A 22,177-nucleotide genomic window follows, 5' to 3' on the forward strand; every position below is an offset into this window, starting at 1 on the left:
GTTCTTCAGTGGGGGTCTTGCGCACCGGGAGCTGGGAAAGGCGGCTCTGCAGCAGCTGGATATCGCGGAGAGCCGAGGACAGAGCCCTTCCTGAGGACACGCGGCCAGAAGGGCTCCAGCCACAAAGTTACCAAGCCAAACAAAATACACGGAGAATCCAGAAGAACACCGGGAGCTCGCACTGTGCCAGAGGAGCTGCGAGCCCTGGGGATGTCCAGCCACAGCCACCTCTGGGTGGGTGATCTTGGGAAGAGGTTTGAGCTGTGGGAAACGTCCCAGTCTCTGCTGGAGCCGTGGGGAGAAAGGGCAGGGTCTGCCCCTGGCCCTCCCCAGGGCTCTCTGCGGGACCTGCTGGGCACCATGTCCAGCATTCCTGAGGTGGGACAGATCCCTGTGACAGGGAATGTGACCTCCAGAGCTCCGAGTGGAGCAGGGACGGTGGTGGCAGCAGGGACAGGCACTGGGGATGCTCTGTGCCCTCACTGCTGGGCACCGTGTCCAGCATTCCTGAGGTGGGACAGATCCCTGTGACAGGGAATGTGACCTCCAGAGCTGTGAGTGAAGCAGGGATGGTGCTGACAGTGGGGACAGGCACTGGGGATGCTCTGTACCCCCTCACTCTGCTGGGCACCATGTCCAGCATTCCCGAGGTGGGACAGATCCCTGTGCCAAGGAATGTGACCTCCAGAGCTCAGAGTGGAGTGGGGATGGTGCTGGCAGCGGGGACAGGCACTGGGGATGCTCTGTGTCCTCACTGCTGGGCACCATGTCCAGCATTCCCGAGGTGGGACAGATCCCTGTGACAGGGAATGTGACCTCCAGAGCTCAGAGTGGAGTGGGGACAGGCACTGGGGATGCTCTGTGCCCTCACTGCTGGGCACCATGTCCAGCATTCCCGAGGTGGGACAGATCCCTGTGACAGGGAATGTGACCTCCAGAGCTCAGAGTGGAGTGGGGACAGGCACTGGGGATGCTCTGTGCCCTCACTGCTGGGCACCATGTCCAGCATTCCCGAGGTGGGACAGATCCCTGTGACAGGGAATGTGACCTCCAGAGCTGTGAGTGGAGCAGGGACGGTGGTGGCAGCAGGGACAGGCACTGGTGATGCTCTGTGTCCTCACTGCTGGGCACCATGTCCAGCATTCCCGATGTGGGACAGATCCCTGTGCTGGGGAATGTGACCTCCAGAGCTCAGAGTGGAGTGGGGACAGGCACTGGGGATGCTCTGTGTCCTCACTGCTGGGCACCATGTCCAGCATTCCCGTGGTGGGACAGATCCCTGTGACAGGGAATGTGACCTCCAGAGCTGTGAGTGGAGTGGGGATGGTGCTGGCAGTGGGGACAGGCACTGGTGATGCTCTGTGTCCTCACTGCTGGGCACCATGTCCAGCATTCCCGAGGTAGGACAGATCCCTGTGACAGGGAATGTGACCTCCAGAGCTCCCAGTGGAGTGGGGATGGTGCTGGCAGTGGGGACAGGCACTGGGGATGCTCTGTGCCCTCACTCTGATGAGGCTGGCACGTCCCCAGCTGCTGCATCCCAGCTCCTTTCTCCATCCTGGATTCCGAATATCCCTCCAAGGAGCCTTTCTAGAGCACTCCCACAGCTCCAGTGGTGCAGCCCCAGCTCCCCTCTCCTTCCCCTGATTCCCAGGAAGGTGCCAGCCACGACCCCAACGGGCAGAGGCCTCGGAGACTCTCAGAGGAGCCAACTGGGCACTTCTCCCAGCCCCGGTGCGGGAGGCAGAGTCTGGGGATCTTTGCCATGCTCCCACCCCATTCCCCTGGCACTAAAGCCTGAGTGGGACCCACAGAGAAGGAATGCAAAGAGGAGACCCAGCAGCAGCAGCAGCAGCAGCAGGGAGGAGATGCCCCCAGGGCTGCCCAGAGGTCACGGGGAGGAGAAGGACAGGAGCTGGGAAGGTTGTGCCTGGGGCTGGGGACACGGGAGAGGCTCCAGCCCTTCATGCTCCCAGCAGCTTCTTGACCATGTATCCGGGCATGCTGTAGAGGAACAGGGCCACCATGATGAGGAGCAGCAGGGCCAGCACGATCTTGATGATGAGCCACTTGTAGCGGGTGCAGATGAGGTATTTGATGGACTTGAGCGGGTTCAGGAACCAGATGAACGACGTGTCCGGGCGGCTGCAGGGGAACCAAACACCCATCGTTATTCCATCACCGTGGGAAAGGGATTCATGCACCTTAAAGTTCTTTTTTTTTTTTTTTTTTTTGTTTTGTTTTGGTTTTTTTTTTGGGTTTTTTTTTTTTTTTTTTTTTTTTTTGTTTCACTCCCTGCCATGGCAGGGACACCTCCCACTGTCCCAGCTGCTCCCAGCCCCAGTGTCCAACCTGGCCTTGGGCACTGCCAGGGATCCAGGGGCAGCCACAGCTGCTCTGGGCACCCTGTGCCAGGGCCTGCCCACCCTGCCAGGGAACAATTCCCAATTCCCAATATCCCATCCAGCCCTGCCCTCTGGCACTGGGAGCCATTCCCTGGCTCCTGTCCCTCCAGGCCTTGTCCCCAGTCCCTCTGCAGCTCTCCTGGAGCCCCTTCAGGCCCTGCAAGGGGCTCTGAGCTCTGCCTGGATCCTTCTCCTCTCCAGGTGAGCAGCCCCAGCTCTCCCAGCCTGGCTCCGGACTCAGAACACCTCAGTGGCCTCCTCTAGCCCCTTTCCAGCAGGTCCACGTCTTTCCTGTTTTGGGGCTCGGAGCTGGATGCAGCAGCCCAGGTGGGAGCAGAATCCCATAATCCCAGGTCCCTGCTGCAGAGAGGCCTCTCCTACTCACTTGGGTTTCTCCAGGGGATCAGGCTCATTCCGAGCCAGCCCAGCGGGGGATTTCTCAGCCTCCTCCGCTGTCAGAAGGTGCAGCTCAGCCTCGACTTTGCCCTGCAGGGAGCAGAGAGCTGCGCTGAGGCCTGGGACGTTCTCCCAGGGCAGAAGGGTCCCGAGGGAACAAAGCCATGTAGGGGGATGCAGGGTGTCCACAAAGAGTGCAGTCCCCAGGAGATAAACCCTCCCTTTTCCCCATCCTTACGGTGATCTCCAGCTCGTCGTTCTCGTCTCTGGCCACGAACGGCCACCAGCCCTTGACCCGCTTCTGCTTGAAGATGGAGATCATGGGCAGCTCAGCCTCGTTGGTCACCATCTCCAGGCTGCACTGCTTGGACGTCTTGGCTCCCCGGGGGAAGCGGTTCAGATCCAGCTCGATGGCCCCTGGCAGGACAAAGGGGAGGAGAGAGGTTGGCATGCCAAAAGGGCCAAGTCCTTGGCTGGAGACGGGCTGGACCAGCATCTCCTGCCCTGGGGAGCAGCTTTAAACCAGCTCTGGGAAGGAGAAACGGGGTGTCTTGGCTACAGGAGCAGTGGAGAAAAAGGATCTCAGAATCATGGAAACATGCATGTTGGAAAATCCCTCCCAGCCCAGCCTGTGCCCGATCCCCACCTTGTCCCCAGCCCAGAGCTCTGAGTGCCACATCCAGGCCTGCCCTGGACACCTCCAGGGATGGGCACTCCAAACCTCACTGGATAGCCCCTGCCAAGGCCTGCCCAGCCTTTCCAGGGAGAAATTCCTGCTGCTGCCCACCCTGAGCCTGCCCTGGCCCAGCCTGAGGCCATTTCCCCTTGGCCTGTCCCTGTTCCCTGGCAGCAGAGCCCGACCCCCCCTGGCTGTCCCCTCCTGTCAGGGAGTTGTGCAGAGCCACAAGGTCCCCCCTGAGCCTCCTTTTCTCCAGGCTGAGCCCCTTCCCAGCTCCCTCAGCCCCTCCTGGGGCTCTGTTCCCTTCCCTGGACACGCTCCAGCCCCTCCAGGTCTCTCCTGGCAGGAGGGGCCCAGAGCTGCCCCCAGCCCTGGAGGTGCCCCAGCAGTGCCAGCCCAGGGGACGGGCACTGCCCTGGCCCTGCTGCCACCCCAGAGCTGCCACAGCCCGGGCCATTGGCCTCTTGCACACCTGGGCTCGTGTCCAGCCACTGGCACAGCACCCCCAGGACCTTTCCGAGCCCCTCTTTCCCAGCCTGGAGCGCTCACTGGGGTTGGTGTGACCCCAGTTCAGGACCCGGCTCTTGGCCTTGGCCCATGGATCCAGCCTGTCCAGAGCCCTCTGCAGACCCTTCCTGCCCTCTCATCCCACCTGCTCCGCCCAGCAGCATCTCAAGGCGTTTTTGGGACGCTCTGGACCCTCCACGTACCCAGGAAATCATCGGCCGAGAAGTGGTCGGCATCCCAGACCTGCAGGGTGAGGCGGGCCGGGATCTTGTACTCGGTCTCATCCCAGGAGAACATGGACTCCTTCTTGGAGATGACGATCTTCTCCTCGGCCATCAGGTAGTCGAAGGGGAAGATGTAGCGCCAGTTGAAGTTGCCTTCACCGGTGAGGGAGTGGTAATGGACATCCGTGTCCTGCTTGTCCTCCTGCTGCCCCTTCAGCCACCTGCAGGGCCCGGGGCGGGGCGAGAAGGGGGAGGCAAAGGTTTACATGGGGCAGGAGAGGGGACAGGACCACCCTGTCCAGGCAGCCAGGGTGTCTCCAGGTCTGGAAGGACTTAAAAGTTGTGAACGAGGGGATGGGGCTGATCCAGACACGGCAGCAGCAAATCCGAGGGGCAGGAGGGAACAGAGAACTTCAGGAGAAGGAGGTTCAAGGGGGTCGTCCGAGGGCTTACCCTGGGCGAGGAGATGTGAAGGAATTGTACAGGAGCTTGGGAGGCTGGAGCAGAGCAGGATGGAAAGAGATCAGAACTTTGGACAAGGGCCTGGAGGGTCAGGACAATGGGGAATGGCTTCCCACTGGAAAAGGGGAGATTTGGGTGGGATTTTGGGAAGGAATTGTTCCCTGTGAGGGTGGGCGGGCCCTGGCACAGGGTGCCCAGAGCAGCTGTGGCTGCCCCTGGATCCCTGGCAGTGTCCACAGCTGTTCCAAGCCTGGTCCAACCAGGATTTGGACACTTCCAGGGATGGAAGGTCCTCACATTCCAGAGGGATGGAGCTGCTGGGATGGCTCCGAGGTCTCCTCAGAGCTCAGGGTTTTGCTTGGATTCCTTGGACCTCCATCCCATAGGATTTGTCTGTTGACACAGAACCACAGCCTGGAGCAGCCTGGGACAGTGGAAGATGTCCCCACCCATGGCAAGGGCTGGGATGAGGTTTAAAGTCCTTTTCCCACTCTAAGCATTCCATGATTCCGTGACTCTCCGACGAGGTGAAGTTCTGGAAGGGGCTTTCCCTTCCTGCTGGAGGAGGGTGAAGCAGAGATGGGAACAAACCAACAGAACAAGCAGCACCAGCTTGGCTCCAGACTCTGGGACTGGAGCTGGCGGGGTGGAAATGCCACGAGGGGGCATCAAGACAAGCTCAGAGAGGGGCAGAGGGGACCGAGTGATGCCTTAAGTTTTAGCTTTTCTATTTTTCAGATTCTGAGCTGCTTTAGTGTGCAGTTCTGGGCTTCACATTAGGGGATGGTGAGCTCTCTTCACAGAGCAGGGAGACAAAACAATTCCTTCTCCAGCTGGGGACCAAGGACAAATGATCCAAATCTTAGCCCCAAGAGCACAAACAACGTGGAATGAAGAGAGAAAAACAAGAAGGATGGGACTTCATAACCGAAAACTGGATTTGCACAATTAACCCCAATATGCAAATGGAACAGAATTTATAAAAGTGTGAAAACTCGTGACCATCTTGGGCGTAGCCACGGCCAGGCTCTTGTACTGCCCAAGGTGTATCCTGTGAAAGCCTTTTGATAAAAACCCACTTTATTCCTGTGGATGTGACAGCCAGGTAAGAGAGAGAGAAAGCCAGAAAAGTTTTCCCAGGATCGGCCTAGGAAGCTTTAGGGAGCTGGAGATAAAACAATGACAGCCAAATATTAAAACAACCTGCGGGTGGTGCTTTTTTCTAATAATCCGTTTTGCTGCTTTTCTCATAAGATTGTTTACAAATGGGCGCCTTGTTAATTGGCCAGTCATGTGAAATGTATTGATCAGTCAGGTCCACCAGCAGTGAACTGAGCTATAAAGGAAGAGAGGATGAAATAAACGAGGCAAAACGAGATTTTGCCTTCTGATATGACTATGTGTCGTCTCTGACTCAACGGTGACATTTTCCTTTAACCCTGTCTAGACTCTGTTCTAGGTACCCTCTCAAGGCACCAGTTTTTGGTGGACAGCAAAGCATTTGGAAAACCCCTGGACCAAAGGAACACCCAGTTCCTGCCCCCTACTCTCACCGGCACCCCCAGTTGTGGTCCAGAAGGTATCAGAGCCCAAGAATCCTCGGATCTGCACGTGAGTAACTGAATGAATTGTGGTATTTTGTCTGATACCTTCTGGACTGCAGCTGGGGCCCCTCCTGGGGGTGCTGGCAGCATTGGGGGGCAGGAGCTGGGTGTTCCTCGTCCAGGGGGTTTTCCAGATGCCTCCCGTCCCTTCGTGGTTGCCAAAACTGATGCCTTGGGAAGGCTGAGCTGGAACAGAGGCTGGACAGAGCTGAAGAATGAAGCAGGGATTTATTAAAAGGATCTCCTCCATGGATCCACCTCGGGCAGCACCAGAGCTGGTCCCAAAATGCACGAGCGCTCCCGGGGGCTCTCACTGGGATCAGCTCTGCTCCATTTGCATATTGGGGTTAATTGTACAATCACAGATTTAGGTTATGAAGTCCTATCCTTGTTTTTCTCTCTTCATTCCACGTTGTTTGTGCTCTTGGGGCTGAGATTTGGATCATTTGTCCTTGGTCCCCAGCTGGAGCAGGAATAGTTTTGTCTCCCTGCTCTGTGCAGAGAGCTCAGCATCCCATAATACGGAGCCCAGACCCGCACACCAAAGCAGCACAGAATGTGAAAAACACAAAAGCTGAAACCTGAGGCACCCCCTGTCACGTGGAGGATCAGACAGCCACAGAAGCTGAGCTGGGGCGCGCCGCCAACCTCCTGGCCCTGGTGCAGCGGAAGACGTGGGAGAGATAAAGTCAAGGCAAGAAAAAAAACTAAGACATCACGTCTGCTCACCCTGACTGCTCTGAGGAGATGTTACAGGGACATTGCTGGCGCAAAAGAACGTAGCAGGGACTTCATAATCGAAAAGATTGTGCTGCTAAGGGAAACAGGGGCAAGGGGGTCAGAGCGGGAAATTTTGTGTGGAAGTTAGGGAACTGTAAATGAGTATAATTTCAGTATAATTAGTAGAACCGTAAATTAGAGCTGGTAATTAGTATAATAAACTGGCTTTGCTTGCACGCAGCATGGTCCGTGTCCCTCAGCCTCTGCAATGCCAGGCATCTCCTCTCCCGCCGGGAAATTGTCGCATTCCAAAACTGTGGGAATCCAGGGCATCCCTCTGGCTGCCCTGGCTGTCTCGAGACCCTGGCAGGGGGCTCGGAGACCTTGGCACAAAGTCAAAAACACCCGTGGCTTCGATTTTAGCCTGTGGAAAAAGCTGCCAACTCTGTGTGAGGAATTACAAGCCGCAAGGGTTTGAGAGGTGTGATAGTTGAATTGACACAGGGTGAAAAAGTAGAATTTTGGGGGTTTTTAGAATGGGGTTCTAAAAATTGAGGGATTTGGGTGTCTCCTGGCCTTCTTCTCCTTCTTCTTGCCCTCCATGTCTTGCTGTGATGGTGACACTTTTCTATTGGTTTAAGGCAAACTGTCTAACATAGATGATAGATATTGGCACGTTATTGTAAACATAGCACACGTAGTTTTTGGTATAAAATGTGAACGACACCTTAGAGGGCAGACAGAATGCCATGAACGACCCGCTGGACAGAGCTCAGCAGGTCAGAGAAAGAATGTTATAGAGAAGGAAAAATAAACAACCTTGAGAAGCCGACCCTACGCATTCCGACTCCTTCTTTGGCTGCTCGGGCTGGGAGAAAAAGACTTTTACATCCTCGGGGTCACCTCGACATCCCGGACCCCGAAACAAAACCACCCCAGAGGCGTTCCGGACAAGCAGCTCCAAGCAGGGCCCACTGGATGTGCAGTGTGAAAAATGCACATTAAATTACGGGCTCTTTGCAAATAATTATAAATTAAATTATCCACTAAATTTAATACCACACGTGTTATGTTGGAAAGTTATTGTGTGGTACTGTATTAATCCTTTTTAAGCAGTGTGGGAGATACAGTTTTAGGTTATGACATAATATTGTAATAGAAACTACGCGATGTGAGATTTTTTTTCTAACTAGCTCAAGAAAGGGATGAGATAATCAAGAAATTCTTCGCACAGAGAGAACAGCAGCAAGACACCTAAAGAGTTACTGCTGCCTTTTGGGAAAAGAAAAACATCCTTCCACCTCCTCTCCATCTTTAAGGAGCCACCGGGATTAAGGGGAAGAAGTTGATGATAACCAGAGAACACCCTTTGTTTAAAAAGATTTATGCATCATGCATGAGATATATGAATATGCAACAGGCTGTTGCTTTTAAGGGTTAATCCTTTTTTAGCGAGCCATGCTTTCAAGAGGAAAGCATCCGGACGTCCGTAATTCTTTGCTTTTTATTGCCCTGACTCTGATTGTCCAAATTCATATTGCTCTAATTTTTATTACTATTAAGCTTTTAAAATTTCAAAACAAGCGATTGGCGTTTTCCGCACGCAGCCAAGGAGAGGGGGAGAGGCAGGAGACACCAGCGGCATCTTTGGGATCTCGTCAGAGGCAAGAAAGAGACTCTGAGGAAACACCCCCAGCAAGAACCTGGCCAAGGTGCCGAGACATCCATCCCCTTCTGTGACATTCACATCCTCTGGACAGAGAGACACAATTCTGTCTCTCAGGAGAAGCACAGAGAGAAGAAGGGAAAACAATCTTTCTCTCCGCCCCTTTGTTTTCCCCATGTGGAATGTGGTGCGGAGATTGTTCGCCTGCAGTGATTGCTGGGCTGGATTCTGGTTGTTTGGGGTCAGTGACCAGTGGGATCCAGCTGTGGCTCGGGCTCTCAGCAGAGAGTCACGAGTTTGTAGTTTAGTTAGATAGGTAAGTAAGAAGTAAGTATGTAGAATAGTGCAGTCTCTCTTTAAATAGTATATTAATGCAATAAAGTATAGTTTTAATAAAGCCATCCTTCAGCCTTCTGATCTGCAGCCAGACATCATCATTTCTTCCCGCATCCGGGGTTCGCCGCATTTTTTACTGTACCCTTCCCCTTCCTCTCCGTGCTGGATTCTCCCCTGAGGGGGAGTGAGGACCCCCAAAACTCTCCAGTCCCGCCTCCAAGCATGGCACAGCAGCAGATGAGAACACATCCACCCCGTCCTGGATGGTTTTGGGTCCCCCAGCACCGCCCATGTCCCACCCCAGCGGGGACTGGCGCCCACCCCGGGAGAGGCGGAGGGGGCTCCGGTGGAATTCCAGGCTGTACCTACCCCCGGACAAAAATGTCACTGGACTTCTCGCCGGTGAAGTAGTCGTCGTCCTCCAGGATGACCTCGTCGGTGTTCCACACGATCACCCTGAGCTCGTACCTGCCCGAGGGAGGGAAAGGGAGGTGAGGCACGGGAACGGGGAATGGGAGCGGGGAATGGGAACGGGAAATGGGAACAGGGAATGGGAAGAGGGAATGGGATAGGAGGGGATGGGAACGGGGAATGGGAATGGGGAATGGGAACAGGGAATGGGAACAGGAAATGGGAGCGGGGAATGGGAATGAGAAATGGGAATGGGGAATGGGATAGGAGGGGATGGGAACAGGGAATGGGAACAGGAAATGGGAACAGGGAATGGGAGCGGGGAATGGGAATGGGGAATGGGATAGGAGGGAATGGGGAATGGGAACGGGGAATGGGATAGGAGGGGGTGGGAGCGGGGAATGGGAATGGGGAATGGGATATGAGGGGATGGGAACGGGGAATGGGAACGGGGAATGGGATAGGAGGGAATGGGAATGGGGAATGGGAACAGGAAATGGGAAGAGGAAATGGGAACAGGAAATGGGAGAGGGGAATTGGGAGCGGGGAATGGGAACAGGAAATGGGGGCGGGGAATGGGAATGAGAAATGGGAATGGGAATGGGATAGGAGGGGATGGGAACAGGGAATGGGAACAGGAAATGGGAACAGGGAATGGGAGTGGGGAATGGGAGCGGGAAATGGGAACAGGAAATGGGAACAGGGAATGGGAGAGGGGAATTGGGAGCGAGGAATGGGAACAGGAAATGGGAGCGAGGAATGGGAATGAGAAATGGGAATGGGGAATGGGATAGGAGGGGATGGGAACAGGGAATGGGAACAGGAAATGGGAATGGGGAATGGGATAGGAGGGAATGGGGAATGGGAATGGGGAATGGGATAGGAGGGGATGGGAACGGGGAATGGGAATGGGGAATGGGATAGGAGGGGATGGGAATGGGGAATGGGAACAGGGAATGGGATAGGAGGGAATGGGGAATGGGAATGGGGAATGGGATAGGAGGGGGTGGGAATGGGGAATGAGAAGAGGGAATGGGATAGGAGGGGATGGGAATGGGGAATGGGAATGGGGAATGGGGAATGGGATAGGAGGGGATGGGAATGGGGAATGGGAATGGGGAATGGGATAGGAGGGGATGGGAATGGGGAATGGGAACAGGAAATGGGAACAGGGAATGGGAGCGGGGAATGGGAGCGGGGAATGGGAACAGGAAATGGGAACAGGGAATGGGAGAGGGGAATGGTAACGGGGAATGGGAACGGGAAATAGGAACAGGGAATGGGACAGGGGAATGGGAACGGGGAATGGGATAGGAGGGGATGGGAACAGGGAATGGGAACAGGAAATGGGAACAGGGAATGGAAGTGGGGAATGGGAGCGGGGAATGGGAATGGGGAATGGGAACAGGGAATGGGAGAGGGGAATTGGGAGCAGGGAATGGGAACAGGAAATGGGAGTGGGGAATGGGAATGAGAAATGGGAATGGGGAATGGGATAGGAGGGGATGGGAACAGGGAATGGGAACAGGAAATGGGAACAGGGAATGAGAGCGGGGAATGGGAATGAGAAATGGGATAGGAGGGAATGGGGAATGGGAATGGGGAATGGGATAGGAGGGGGTGGGAGCGGGGAATGGGAACGGGGAATGGGATAGGAGGGGATGGGAATGGGGAATGGGAATGGGGAATGGGATAGGAGGGGATGGGAATGGGGAATGGGAAGAGGGAATGGGATAGGAGGGGATGGGAATGGGGAATGGGAAGAGGGAATGGGATAGGAGGGGATGGGAATGGGGAATGGGAAGAGGGAATGGGATAGGAGGGGATGGGAATGGGGAATGGGAATGGGGAATGGGAGAGGGGAATTGGGAGTGGGGAATGGGAACAGGAAATAGGAACAGGGAATGGGAACAGGGAATGGGAGCGGGGAATGGGAATGGGGAATGGGATAGGAGGGGATGGGAATGGGGAATGGGGAATGGGAAGAGGGAATGGGATAGGAGGGGATGGGAATGGGGAATGGGAATGGGGAATGGGATAGGAGGGGATGGGAATGGGGAATGGGAAGAGGGAATGGGATAGGAGGGGATGGGAATGGGGAATGGGAAGAGGGAATGGGATAGGAGGGGATGGGAATGGGAAGAGGGAATGGGATAGGAGGGGATGGGAATGGGGAATGGGAATGGGGAATGGGAGAGGGGAATTGGGAGTGGGGAATGGGAACAGGAAATAGGAACAGGGAATGGGAACAGGGAATGGGAGCGGGGAATGGGAATGGGGAATGGGATAGGAGGGGATGGGAATAGGAATGGGAATGGGCAATGGGATAGGAGGGGATGGGAACGGGGAATGGGAATGGGGAATGGGATAGGAGGGGATGGGAACAGGGAATGGGAACAGGAAATGGGAACAGGAAATGGGAGTGGGGAATGGGAGCGGGGAATGGGATCAGGAAATAGGAACAGGGAATGGGAGTGGGGAATGGGAATGGGGAATGGGAACGGGGAATGAGATAGGAGGGGATGGGAGCGGGGAATGGGAACGGGGAAAGGGAGCGGGGAATGGATAGAAGGGGATAGGAACAGGGAATGGGAATGGGGAAAGGGATGGGGGGGATGGGAGCAGGGAATGGGAACAGGGAAAGGGATAGGAGGGGATGGGGCGGTGCTGCCAGAAAGCAGGGCCGGCTGCCAGGAACAGGGACTTGCTCACAGGGATCCATCCCAGGGATCCAGAGGGCAGGATCAGGGACAGGATGGGATCTCAAGCATGGAGATGATTACAGGGATGGGACTCTTCCTATGGGGACAGGCTGGGAGAGCTGGGGCTGCTCACCTGGAGAGGAGAAGGATCCAGGCAGAGCTCAGAGCCCCTGGCAGGGCCTGAAGGGGCTCCAGGAGAGCTGCAGAGGGACTGGGGACAAGGCCTGGAGGGACAGGAGCCAGGGAATGGCTCCCAGTGCCAGAGGGCAGGGCTGGATGGGATATTGGGAATGAGGAATTGTTCTCTAGGAGGGTGAGGAGGGGCTGGGCTGGAATTCCCGGAGCAGCTGTGGTTTCCCCTGGATTCCTGTGAGTGTCCAAGGCTTGGATGGGGCTGGGAGCACCCTGGGACAGTGGAAGGTGTCCCTGCCCATGGCAGGGGGTGGGATGAGATGAGCTTTAAGGTCTCTTCCCACCCAAACCATTCCACGATTCCATGATCTCCACGTGATCTCTCGGATCAGCCTCACCAGGGCGAGCCAAGCACCAAGGGGAGCTTTCCCTCCTCTGCTCCCAACCTCTGCAAAGAGCTTGCCAAAGTCTCAACAGGGCAGCCCAGAACTGGATTTTGGGGGATTTCTGACCAAAACTGGGTCTGCAAAACAACCAGAGCCCAACTCTGTTCCCGCTCTCCCCCCTTCACTCAACAGGGCTGTGATTCCCCTCACAAAAACGGGCTCAGATTTCCTCCTCAGGACCCCAGGAGGTTTTTGGGGTCTCCAGGGAATTCCCAGCAGCCTGGGGAGCTTCCCGTCACTTCTTCTTGGCTGGGAATTTCTTGATGGTGAAACATAAGCCATAAATGTAACCCATAAACGAGCTGTGGGAAGGCTTGTGGAAAATAAGGAGAACTTCACGATAGAAGATTTTCCCCGGGCAGCTGCTAATTAAGACCAAATTAAGAACCATGAGAAAACTGGTTTTCCTCTTGTAAAGAAGTCTCCATAACATTAACAAGAAAGACTTCTCTCCCTAAGTAATCTTAAAAAAAGAGGCTATTTTAGAGGCAGTAAACTGACCAGAAATTCCAAGTTTTGTTGCTTTACATTATCAGTAGAAGAAAAAAAAGTTGTAGGGAGAGGAAAAGTGTTAAAAAAAAGTTTGTCTTAATTCTTACTACTTTTTTCCCTTTTAATCACTATTAATAAAATTTTCTTTATGCCCTTTTAAAGTTTGAAGCCTGCTTTACCTTCCTCCTAATCCTATCTCACAACAAGAAATAAATACACAAGTAATTAACCAATACCAAAACCTACCACACCCTTTAGCACATTTACCAAGAAATCTTAAAACTGAGAAACTCTCGAATTAGCAAAATTAGTGGGCCACACAAAATCAGTGTTTCTACCCAGTTTCAAACCAAAACTGCCACACAGAGGAAGTGGCCCCCACGGTGGGAGCGGGGAAGAGCAGAGTCCCGGCTCCTGCAGCGAGGGGAGGCTGGAGGGAGGCTCGGGACACGTGGCCAGGGAGTGTCCAGGTGAGGGAAGTGGATTTACAGCTTCCTTAACCCCCCTCCTTTGGGATCTCCCTCTGGCGGCGCCCTGGCTGAGCCCATCCCTGTGATTCCTTCACCTTTTCCTTTTTCTCCTGTCTGCTCCTGTGCCTCTCCCAGCTGGGATCCAGGGGTGTTCTCTCCACCCAAAGCATCGGCTGCTTGGGATGCACAGGAGGCTCCCATCGGGATTCCCAGTGCCATCCCCTGTATCCCAGCCCTGGGGGCAGGAAAAGGGGCCCAAGGACCAAGGCCAGCAGGGTGAGAAAGGACTAGAAGGGATATTGAGGGAAGAAATGTCCTTCTTCCCCCTCCATGTGCTGCCTGTGCCTGCTTTTTCCTGCTTGGAATGATGGGGGCTCCCACCACCCATCCTGCTGTCCATCACCTCCTGGAAAAGCTCCATCCAAACTGCCCTGGGATAACCCTGCCCCTGCCCAGGAGAGGCCGAGGGCTGTGCACTCTCCTCTGCCCTGGGAACGATGGAATTTCCCAGTTCACACAGGCAAGAGAGATCGGGATCTGCAGGGGATGGAAGATGTGGGATCCCACCCTCAGGAGCAGCTCTGGAACTGCCTCCAGTGTTGGGATCTCTGGGAATGCCAGCCTGGATGAGGAACCCAAGCAGAGGGCTGGGCTGGCCGTGGAGCAGCAGAAGGGGATGGGAGAAGCCAACTGTCCATCCCCAACCTCCTGTTCTCCCTGGGATGGGTTGGCTGGGCTGTTCCTTACTTCTTCGGTTTCCTGGGAGAAATATCGATGGCAGGGCCGGGCGCTGGCATATCCATGGGGAACATGTCCACCCACATCTCCAGGCGGCCCTGCGGGGTGGGAGAGGCACAATCAGCTCCCCTTGTCCCTCCTGCCCCCTCCCCACCAGTGTCCCCCTCTTCCCACAGCCATCACTCCGGCCATGCCAGATGTGGAGTGGGACAAGCTTCTCCCATGCCACGAATCCTTCTCCACCCCTGCAGAAGCGCCTCATGGAGGGGGTGAAACTGGATGGGTTTTAAGGCCCTTCCAGCCCAAACCATTCCATGATTCCATGGTCTCCACGTGATCTCTCAGATCAGCCTCACCAGGGTGAGCCAAGCACCAAGGGGAGCTTTCCCTCCTCTGCTCCCAACCTCTGCAAAGAGCTTGCCAAGGACTCAACGGGGCAGCCCAGGATTGGATTTTGGGGGATTTATGACCAAAATTTGGTCTGCAAAACAACCAGAACCTAACTCTGTTCCCGCTCTCCCCCCTTCACTCAACAGGGCTGTGATTCCTCCCCAAAACGGGCTCAGAGTCCTCCTCAGCACTCCAGGAGCTCTCCAGGGAATTCCCAGCACTGCCTTTTGTGTGCAGCAGCCTGCGGGTTCCCAGTCCCTTCTGCTTGGGAATCTGCTGGGAATTTTGCTCCCAGGTGCCCAGATGTGGGGAATCAGGAGGCACTGCGGGGGTGAGGATGGATCGGGAGGCACTGGAGATTTTCTCTGCGGGCCTCCCGGGGTGACCTGCCCACCCCGAGGTGGGTTAGGGCCGCGCTGGCCCCCACGGGCTGCCCCCATTCCCGTTGGAATGTGAGACCTGCTCGATGCCCGGCTTGTCGGGGTTGAGCAGCGGCCGCGTCTCCACGTGCTCGGGGACGAGGCGGCAGCCGGCCCGCGGGATGTCCTCCCAGTGCCGCAGCGCCGCCAGCGCCAGGTGCTCGTCCGTCGGCTTCTTCTGGCCTGGAGGACAAAGGAGAGCTTGGACAGCTGGGACTGGGACACAGGGACAGCAAAACACCCAGGGCCCACCAGACCTGATCCGAGTGCAGGAGGGATGAGACTGACAGCACTGGAGGATGAAAATCCTCCTGGTGTTTCCTGTGCCTGTGCTGAGCAATCCTGCCAGGGAACAGGGATGTGGCATCCACTGAGCCCGCTCACGGCCTGTGCTGTGGGACATGTGGGCCAGCATCCTATGGGGCTGATTTAGGGATGCTCAAACATTACAGGGAAGGAAGGATGTCAGGAAACAAACACCTTCCTCATTTCTGTCTTTGCTGGGAGAGCCTAACACTGTGTGCTCGGGCAATTCCTTCTCTTCCCAGCCCACCCTTTGCTCAGAATATTTTCCACTGCTTGAATTGTTGTTGCCAAGAGAGCAGCTTGCCTGGACAGCTCCACCTGTGCTCCAAGGTGCAGAACTGCCTCATCCTCTCCATGCCTTGGGACAAACTGTTCCCAAGGGTTGCAGAACTGTCCCAAGGTGCAGAACTGCCTCATTCCCTCCATGCCTTGGGACAAACTGTTCCCAAGGGTTGCAGAACTGTCCCAAGGTGCAGAACTGCCTCATTCCCTCCATGCCTTGGGACAAACTGTTCCCAAGGGTTGCAGAACTGTCCCAAGGTGCAGAACTGCCTCATCCCTTCCATCTAATGGGACAAACTGTTCCCATGGGTTGCAGAACTGTCCCAAGGTGCAGAACTGCCTCATCCCCTCCATGCCTTGGGACAAAGTGTTCCCAAGGGTTGTAGAACTGTCCTGAGGTTCTGAACTGCCTCATCCTCTCCATGCCTTGGGAAGACTTTGTCCCAAGGGTTGCAGAACTGGCCCGAGGTGCAGAGCTGCCTCATCTTCTCCATCCCTTGGGAACACTTTGTCCCAGGGGTTGCAGAACTGGCCCGAGGTGCAGAACTGCCTCATCCCCTCCATCCCTTGGGACAAAGAGTTCCCAAGGGTTGCAGAAATGTCCTGAGGTTCTGAACTGCCTCATTCCCTCCATCCCTTGGGAACACTTTTTTCCAAAGGTTGTAGAACTGTTCCGAGGTGCAGAACTGCCTCATCCCCTCCATCCCTTGGGAACACTTTTTCCCAAAGGTTGCAGAACTGTTCCGAGGTACAGAGCTGCCTCATCCCCTCCATGCCTTGGGACAAAGTGTTCCCAAGGGTTGCAGAACTGTCCCAAGGTGCAGAGCTGCCTCATCCCCTCCATCCCTTGGGAACAGTTTGTCCCAAGGTGCAGAACTGCCTCATCCTCTCCATCCCTTGGGACAAAGTGTTCCCAAGGGTTGTAGAACTGTCCTGAGGTTCTGAACTGCCTCATCCCCTCCATGCCTTGGGAACACTTTTTCCTAAAGGTTGTAGAACTGTTCCGAGGTGCAGAACTGCCTCATCCTCTCCATCCTTTGTGGGAACACTTTGTCCCAAGGGTTGCAGAAATGTCCTGAGGTGCAGAACTGCCTCATCCTCTCCATCCTTTATGGGAACACTTTGTCCCAGGGGTTGCAGAACTGTTCCAAGGTACAGAACTGCCTCATCCCCTCCATCCCTTGGGAACACTTTTTCCCAAAGGTTGTAGAACTGTTCCGAGGTGCAGAACTGTCTCATCCCCTCCATCCTTTATGGGAACACTTTTTCCCAAGGGTTGCAGAACTGTCCCGAGGTGCAGAGCTGCCTCATCCCCTCCATGCCTTGGGACAAAGTGTTCCCAAGGGTTGCAGAAATGTCCTGAGGTTCTGAACTGCCTCATTCCCTCCATCCCTTGGGAACACTTTTTTCCAAAGGTTGTAGAACTGTTCCGAGGTGCAGAACTGCCTCATCCTCTCCATCCTTTGTGGGAACACTTTTTCCCAAAGGTTATAGAACTGTTCCGAGGTACAGAGCTGCCTCATCCCCTCCATGCCTTGGGAACAGTTTGTCCCAAGGTGCAGAACTGCCTCATCCTCTCCATCCCTTGGGACAAAGTGTTCCCAAGGGTTGTAGAACTGTCCTGAGGTTCTGAACTGCCTCATTCCCTCCATCCCTTGGGAACACTTTGTCCCAAGGGTTGCAGAACTGTCCTGAGGTACAGAGCTGCCTCATCCCCTCCATGCCTTGGGACAAAGTGTTCCCTAGGGTTGCAGAACTGTCCTAAGATTCTGAACTGCCTCATCCCCTCCATCCCTTGGGAACACTTTGTTCCAAGGGTTGCAGAACTGTTCCGAGGTGCAGAGCTGCCTCATCCCCTCCATCCTTTGTGGGAACACTTTTTCCCAAAGGTTGCAGAACTGTTCCGAGGTGCAGAGCTGCCTCATCCCCTCCATCCCTTGGGAACAGTTTGTCCCAAGGTGCAGAACTGCCTCATCCCCTCCATGCCTTGGGACAAAGTGTTCCCAAGGGTTGTAGAACTGTCCTGAGGTTCTGAACTGCCTCATCCCCTCCATGCCTTGGGAACACTTTTTCCTAAAGGTTGTAGAACTGTTCCGAGGTGCAGAACTGCCTCATCCTCTCCATCCTTTGTGGGAACACTTTGTCCCAAGGGTTGCAGAAATGTCCTGAGGTGCAGAACTGCCTCATCCTCTCCATCCTTTATGGGAACACTTTGTCCCAGGGGTTGCAGAACTGTTCCAAGGTACAGAACTGCCTCATCCCCTCCATCCCTTGGGAACACTTTTTCCTAAAGGTTGTAGAACTGTTCCGAGGTGCAGAACTGCCTCATCCTCTCCATCCTTTGTGGGAACACTTTGTCCCAAGGGTTGCAGAAATGTCCTGAGGTGCAGAACTGCCTCATCCTCTCCATCCTTTATGGGAACACTTTGTCCCAGGGGTTGCAGAAATGTCCTGAGGTGCAGAACTGCCTCATCCTCTCCATCCTTTATGGGAACACTTTGTCCCAGGGGTTGCAGAACTGTTCCAAGGTACAGAACTGCCTCATCCCCTCCATCCCTTGGGAACACTTTTTCCCAAAGGTTGTAGAACTGTTCCGAGGTGCAGAACTGTCTCATCCCCTCCATCCTTTATGGGAACACTTTTTCCCAAGGGTTGCAGAAATGTCCTAAGGTACAGAGCTGCCTCATCCCCTCCATGCCTTGGGACAAAGTGTTCCCAAGGGTTGCAGAACTGTCCCAAGGTGCAGAGCTGCCTCATCCCCTCCATCCCTTGGGAACAGTTTGTCCCAAGGTGCAGAACTGCCTCATCCTCTCCATCCCTTGGGACAAAGTGTTCCCAAGGGTTGTAGAACTGTCCTGAGGTTCTGAACTGCCTCATCCTCTCCATGCCTTGAGAACACTTTGTCCCAAGGGTTGCAGAACTGTCCTGAGGTGCAGAACTGCCTCATCCCCTCCATGCCTTGGGAACACTTTTTCCTAAAGGTTGTAGAACTGTTCCGAGGCGCAGAACTGCCTCATCCTCTCCATCCTTTGTGGGAACACTTTTTCCCAAGGGTTGCAGAACTGTCCCAAGGTACAGATCTGCCTCATCCTCTCCATCCTTTGTGGGAACACTTTGTCCCAAGGGTTGCAGAAATGTCCTGAGATGCAGAACTGCCTCATCCTCTCCATCCCTTGGGAACACTTTGTCCCTCAGCCAGCACTTCCTAACTCCTCCTACGTCTCTCCAATCCCTGTCGAAGGTTCAGATCCCCGTTCAGTTTTCCCTGTCTGAACCAGTCCCAGGTCTGCTGACCACATTTTCCTTCTTCACCCCTCCAGGCCTGTCTCCCTCTTTCTTGGGCACACGTGAGTGCGTTGGGACACAGCCCTCATCTCCCATTGTTTGGGAATGCTTTCCCATGGATAACGATCTCCTAAACGCTGGAAAAGCCGTGAGGTGTCTCCATGGCTCTTTGGACATGCGCTGCTCGGAGGGCATTTCCAGAGGCAGCTTCAGGTGTCCATGGATGTCCTTGAGTGATTCCAAGAGGAATTACAGTAGGACTCTGTAACTGGTGCCATACTGGGATGGTGACTGCAAGGGCTGGGTGATGGGCCCACCACACCTGTCTGGGGAGGGGGGGTTGGACTGGACGGCCTTCAAAGGTCCATTTCAAACCACTCCACGATTCAAACCATGAGATTCCAACCCTGGATGATGAGGAGACCCCCCCCAGACCCCCGCTGTGCTCCAGAACCTCCATCCCACGGGATGATCCCACAGGGCCATACCATTTTCGTCCTCGATCTCCGTGGGGCCGGTGAAGACCCTGTTGGCAACTTTCACTCTTCCCCCTGGCCCGAAGTGCGGCCCATCCACTTTTCCCTCTTTGCACAGCTTGGACAGGATTTGGGAGGGCTTCATGGGGTCACGCCAGGTGTTGTACCCGTGGCTGGGAACAGGAGGGCAAGATCAGCCAAAAAAGGTTGCGAGGACAAAGAACATTTTTTCCCTTTGGCCAGAAAAAAACCCCACTGCACCATGAAGCACCCAGAATTCCCAGGGAAAGAATTTGAGGCAGCAAAGGTGAAGCTTCAGAGCAGATTTGATCCCTCTGTGCCCTTTTTTCAAACGCTATTCACCCCACTTTGGCTCAGGCCTGGAATTCCCAGTGCATCCTGCTTGATTCCTGATGCTCGGCATCGCCCCGTTTGCTCTGCTCCCATTTCAGCCCTGATCTCACTGCTCTTCCCAGTCCCACCAGTCCCTCCAGTCCCTCCCTCCTGCCCTGGCCTCCTGACAACCCATCCCACCGCTCCCTAATGCTGGTGACAAAACCAGGGACAGCACAGGCTCCTCCACTCATCCCTGCCCCAGGCGGGATTGGACGGCGTGAGGTTTTTCCCGAAACAAATCATTCCAGGGTCAGCAGGCAGCGAAGGGGGGAGATTCCTGTGGGAGCTCTGGGTGGGAGGTGACACAGAGGAGGGTCCAGGTGGGAGGTGGGACAGGGAAGGCTTTTCCCGTACATGGAGTAGGTCTGGGACACGCCGCAGGTCGCCCGGTGCTTGCTGTAGAAGCGATTCTCCAGGTCGATCTTGGTCTCCCCGATGAGGTCGTCAGTGCCCACCAAGTCCCAGTCGTACACAGCCACGGTCAGCATGGACTCCATGGGGAAGGTGGCCTCGATGTCGAAGGATCTGGGATTGGGGGAAGCAGGGAAAAGCTGCTGTGGGGTCTGGCTGCCGCTCAGGACAGACCCGTGGGGGAGGTGTGTGTGCTCCAGTCCGTGGATGGTGTTCAGTCTGCATCCAGCACTGCAGGAATGGTTTAACTCAACCGCTGAGGTGGGGTTTAACTCAACCACCAGCACTTGACAGGAGGGAAAATCCTTGACCTGGGTGTCCCAACACCCCTAAAACTGAGTTTGTGTCTTATTCTCACTCAAATTTAGGTCTAATGATTCCTAAGCGGGTGTTTCACCTTGATCAGATAAATTTCATCTCTTAAACACGCAGTGCTACATTGACCACGCGCTGGCAAAGGAGGACATCCCGGAAGGATCCCACCCTGTGGGATAAATCCCACAATTCCAGCTCAAGGAGCAGCCATGGGACACCTCAGCTGCAGGTCTGAGGGCTGGCAAGCTCAGGCTCAGCTCGGCAGTCCCGGGCACAGACTTACTTCCCAAAAACAGGGTTTAGCTGCTTGGAGATGTAGTTCTCCTTGTCCTTGATGTCCGTCTTGCCCAGCTTGATGGCGATGTAGGGATCGGCTTTCCCGTTGATGTCAGCCGGGTGGAGGTCCGTGGCCTGGAGGGAACAGATGGGATGGGTCAGCGTCAGAGTCCAGCACATCCCTCTGGCTGCCCTGGCTGTCTCGAGACCCTGGCAGGGGGCTCGGAGACCCTGGCACAAAGTCAAAAACACCCGTGGCTTTGATTTTAGCCCGTGGAAAAATCTGCCAACTCTGTGTGAGGAATTACAAGCCACCAGGGTTTGAGTGGTGTGGTAGTTGAACTAACATGGGGTGAAAAAGTAGAATTTTGGGGGTTTTTAGAATAGGGTTCAAGATGGAGGGATTTGGGCATGTCCTGACCTTCTTCTCCATCTTCTTGCCCTCCATGTCTTGGTGTGATGGTGACACTTTTCTGTTGGTTTAAGGTAGAGATAAACTGTCCAACATAGATGATAGATATCGGCACAATACTGTAAATATAGTACACGTAATTTCTAGTATAAAATGTAAACGCCGCCCGCGGCGGCACACAGAATGCCATGGCCGACCTGCTAGGGAGACCTCGGCAGGTCAGAGAAAGAATGTTATGGATAAGGAAAAATAAACAACCTTGAGGAGCCGAGCCTACGCATTCCAACTCCTTCTTTGGCTGCTTGGGCTGGGAGAACAAGGACTTTTACACTCTCGGGGTCATCCCGACATACAGACCCCGAGAGGTCAGAGCTGTCCACAGCAGCCAAGGACTCAGGGATGGGCCGGTTCTCCATCCCTGAGAACACCCGGCCGCATCAGTCCCTAAAACAGGATGTCTTGGATTGAAATGGGGATTAAACAGGGTGCCCTGGATTAAACAGGATATTCCTGCCTCATGTAAATCCCTGTCTGTGGTAACCCAGGGCACAGGGAATATTTCTCTGCTCTGAGGGGTCCTGACACTCAGAGAAGCATTCGTGGAGAAAGCTTCCAACACTTCAAGATAGACTAGAGTCCACGAAAGTGTGAAATAGATTGTAGAGAGTAGTATAGCATGTGACTTGGGTGAGAAATTTAGGTTTTGGGGTTTTTAGTATGCTACAGATGGGAAAAAGATGGAGGTTTTAGGGAGGAGGCGGTTGTTCTTCTTCGCCGCCTTCTTCCTTCTTTTTCATGGTTTTGGGTGATGTCTTGTAA

The 22,177-nt window shown here is 54.7% G+C and overlaps 1 protein-coding gene across 1 annotated transcript in view; it reads right to left on the reverse strand.

The window, feature by feature from the left end:
* Positions 1-1,274: 1,274 nt before the first annotated feature.
* Positions 1,275-22,177, reverse strand: part of OTOF (otoferlin) — a 148,924-nt gene continuing 128,021 nt past the window's right edge. Inside the window, exons 37-46 of the mRNA XM_054002151.1 lie at positions 20,954-21,081; positions 20,299-20,469; positions 19,561-19,721; positions 15,240-15,382; positions 14,400-14,488; positions 9,369-9,467; positions 4,191-4,432; positions 3,040-3,218; positions 2,791-2,891; positions 1,275-2,145 (exon numbers count right to left, since the gene is read on the reverse strand). Coding sequence (XP_053858126.1) covers positions 1,965-2,145; positions 2,791-2,891; positions 3,040-3,218; positions 4,191-4,432; positions 9,369-9,467; positions 14,400-14,488; positions 15,240-15,382; positions 19,561-19,721; positions 20,299-20,469; positions 20,954-21,081 — 1,494 coding nt within the window. The 3' untranslated portion in view covers positions 1,275-1,964. The remainder of the gene's footprint in view (positions 2,146-2,790; positions 2,892-3,039; positions 3,219-4,190; positions 4,433-9,368; positions 9,468-14,399; positions 14,489-15,239; positions 15,383-19,560; positions 19,722-20,298; positions 20,470-20,953; positions 21,082-22,177) is intronic.

This window comes from Vidua macroura, chromosome 35 (assembly GCF_024509145.1).
Source record: "Vidua macroura isolate BioBank_ID:100142 chromosome 35, ASM2450914v1, whole genome shotgun sequence".
NCBI classification, from domain to species: Eukaryota; Metazoa; Chordata; class Aves; order Passeriformes; family Viduidae; genus Vidua; species Vidua macroura.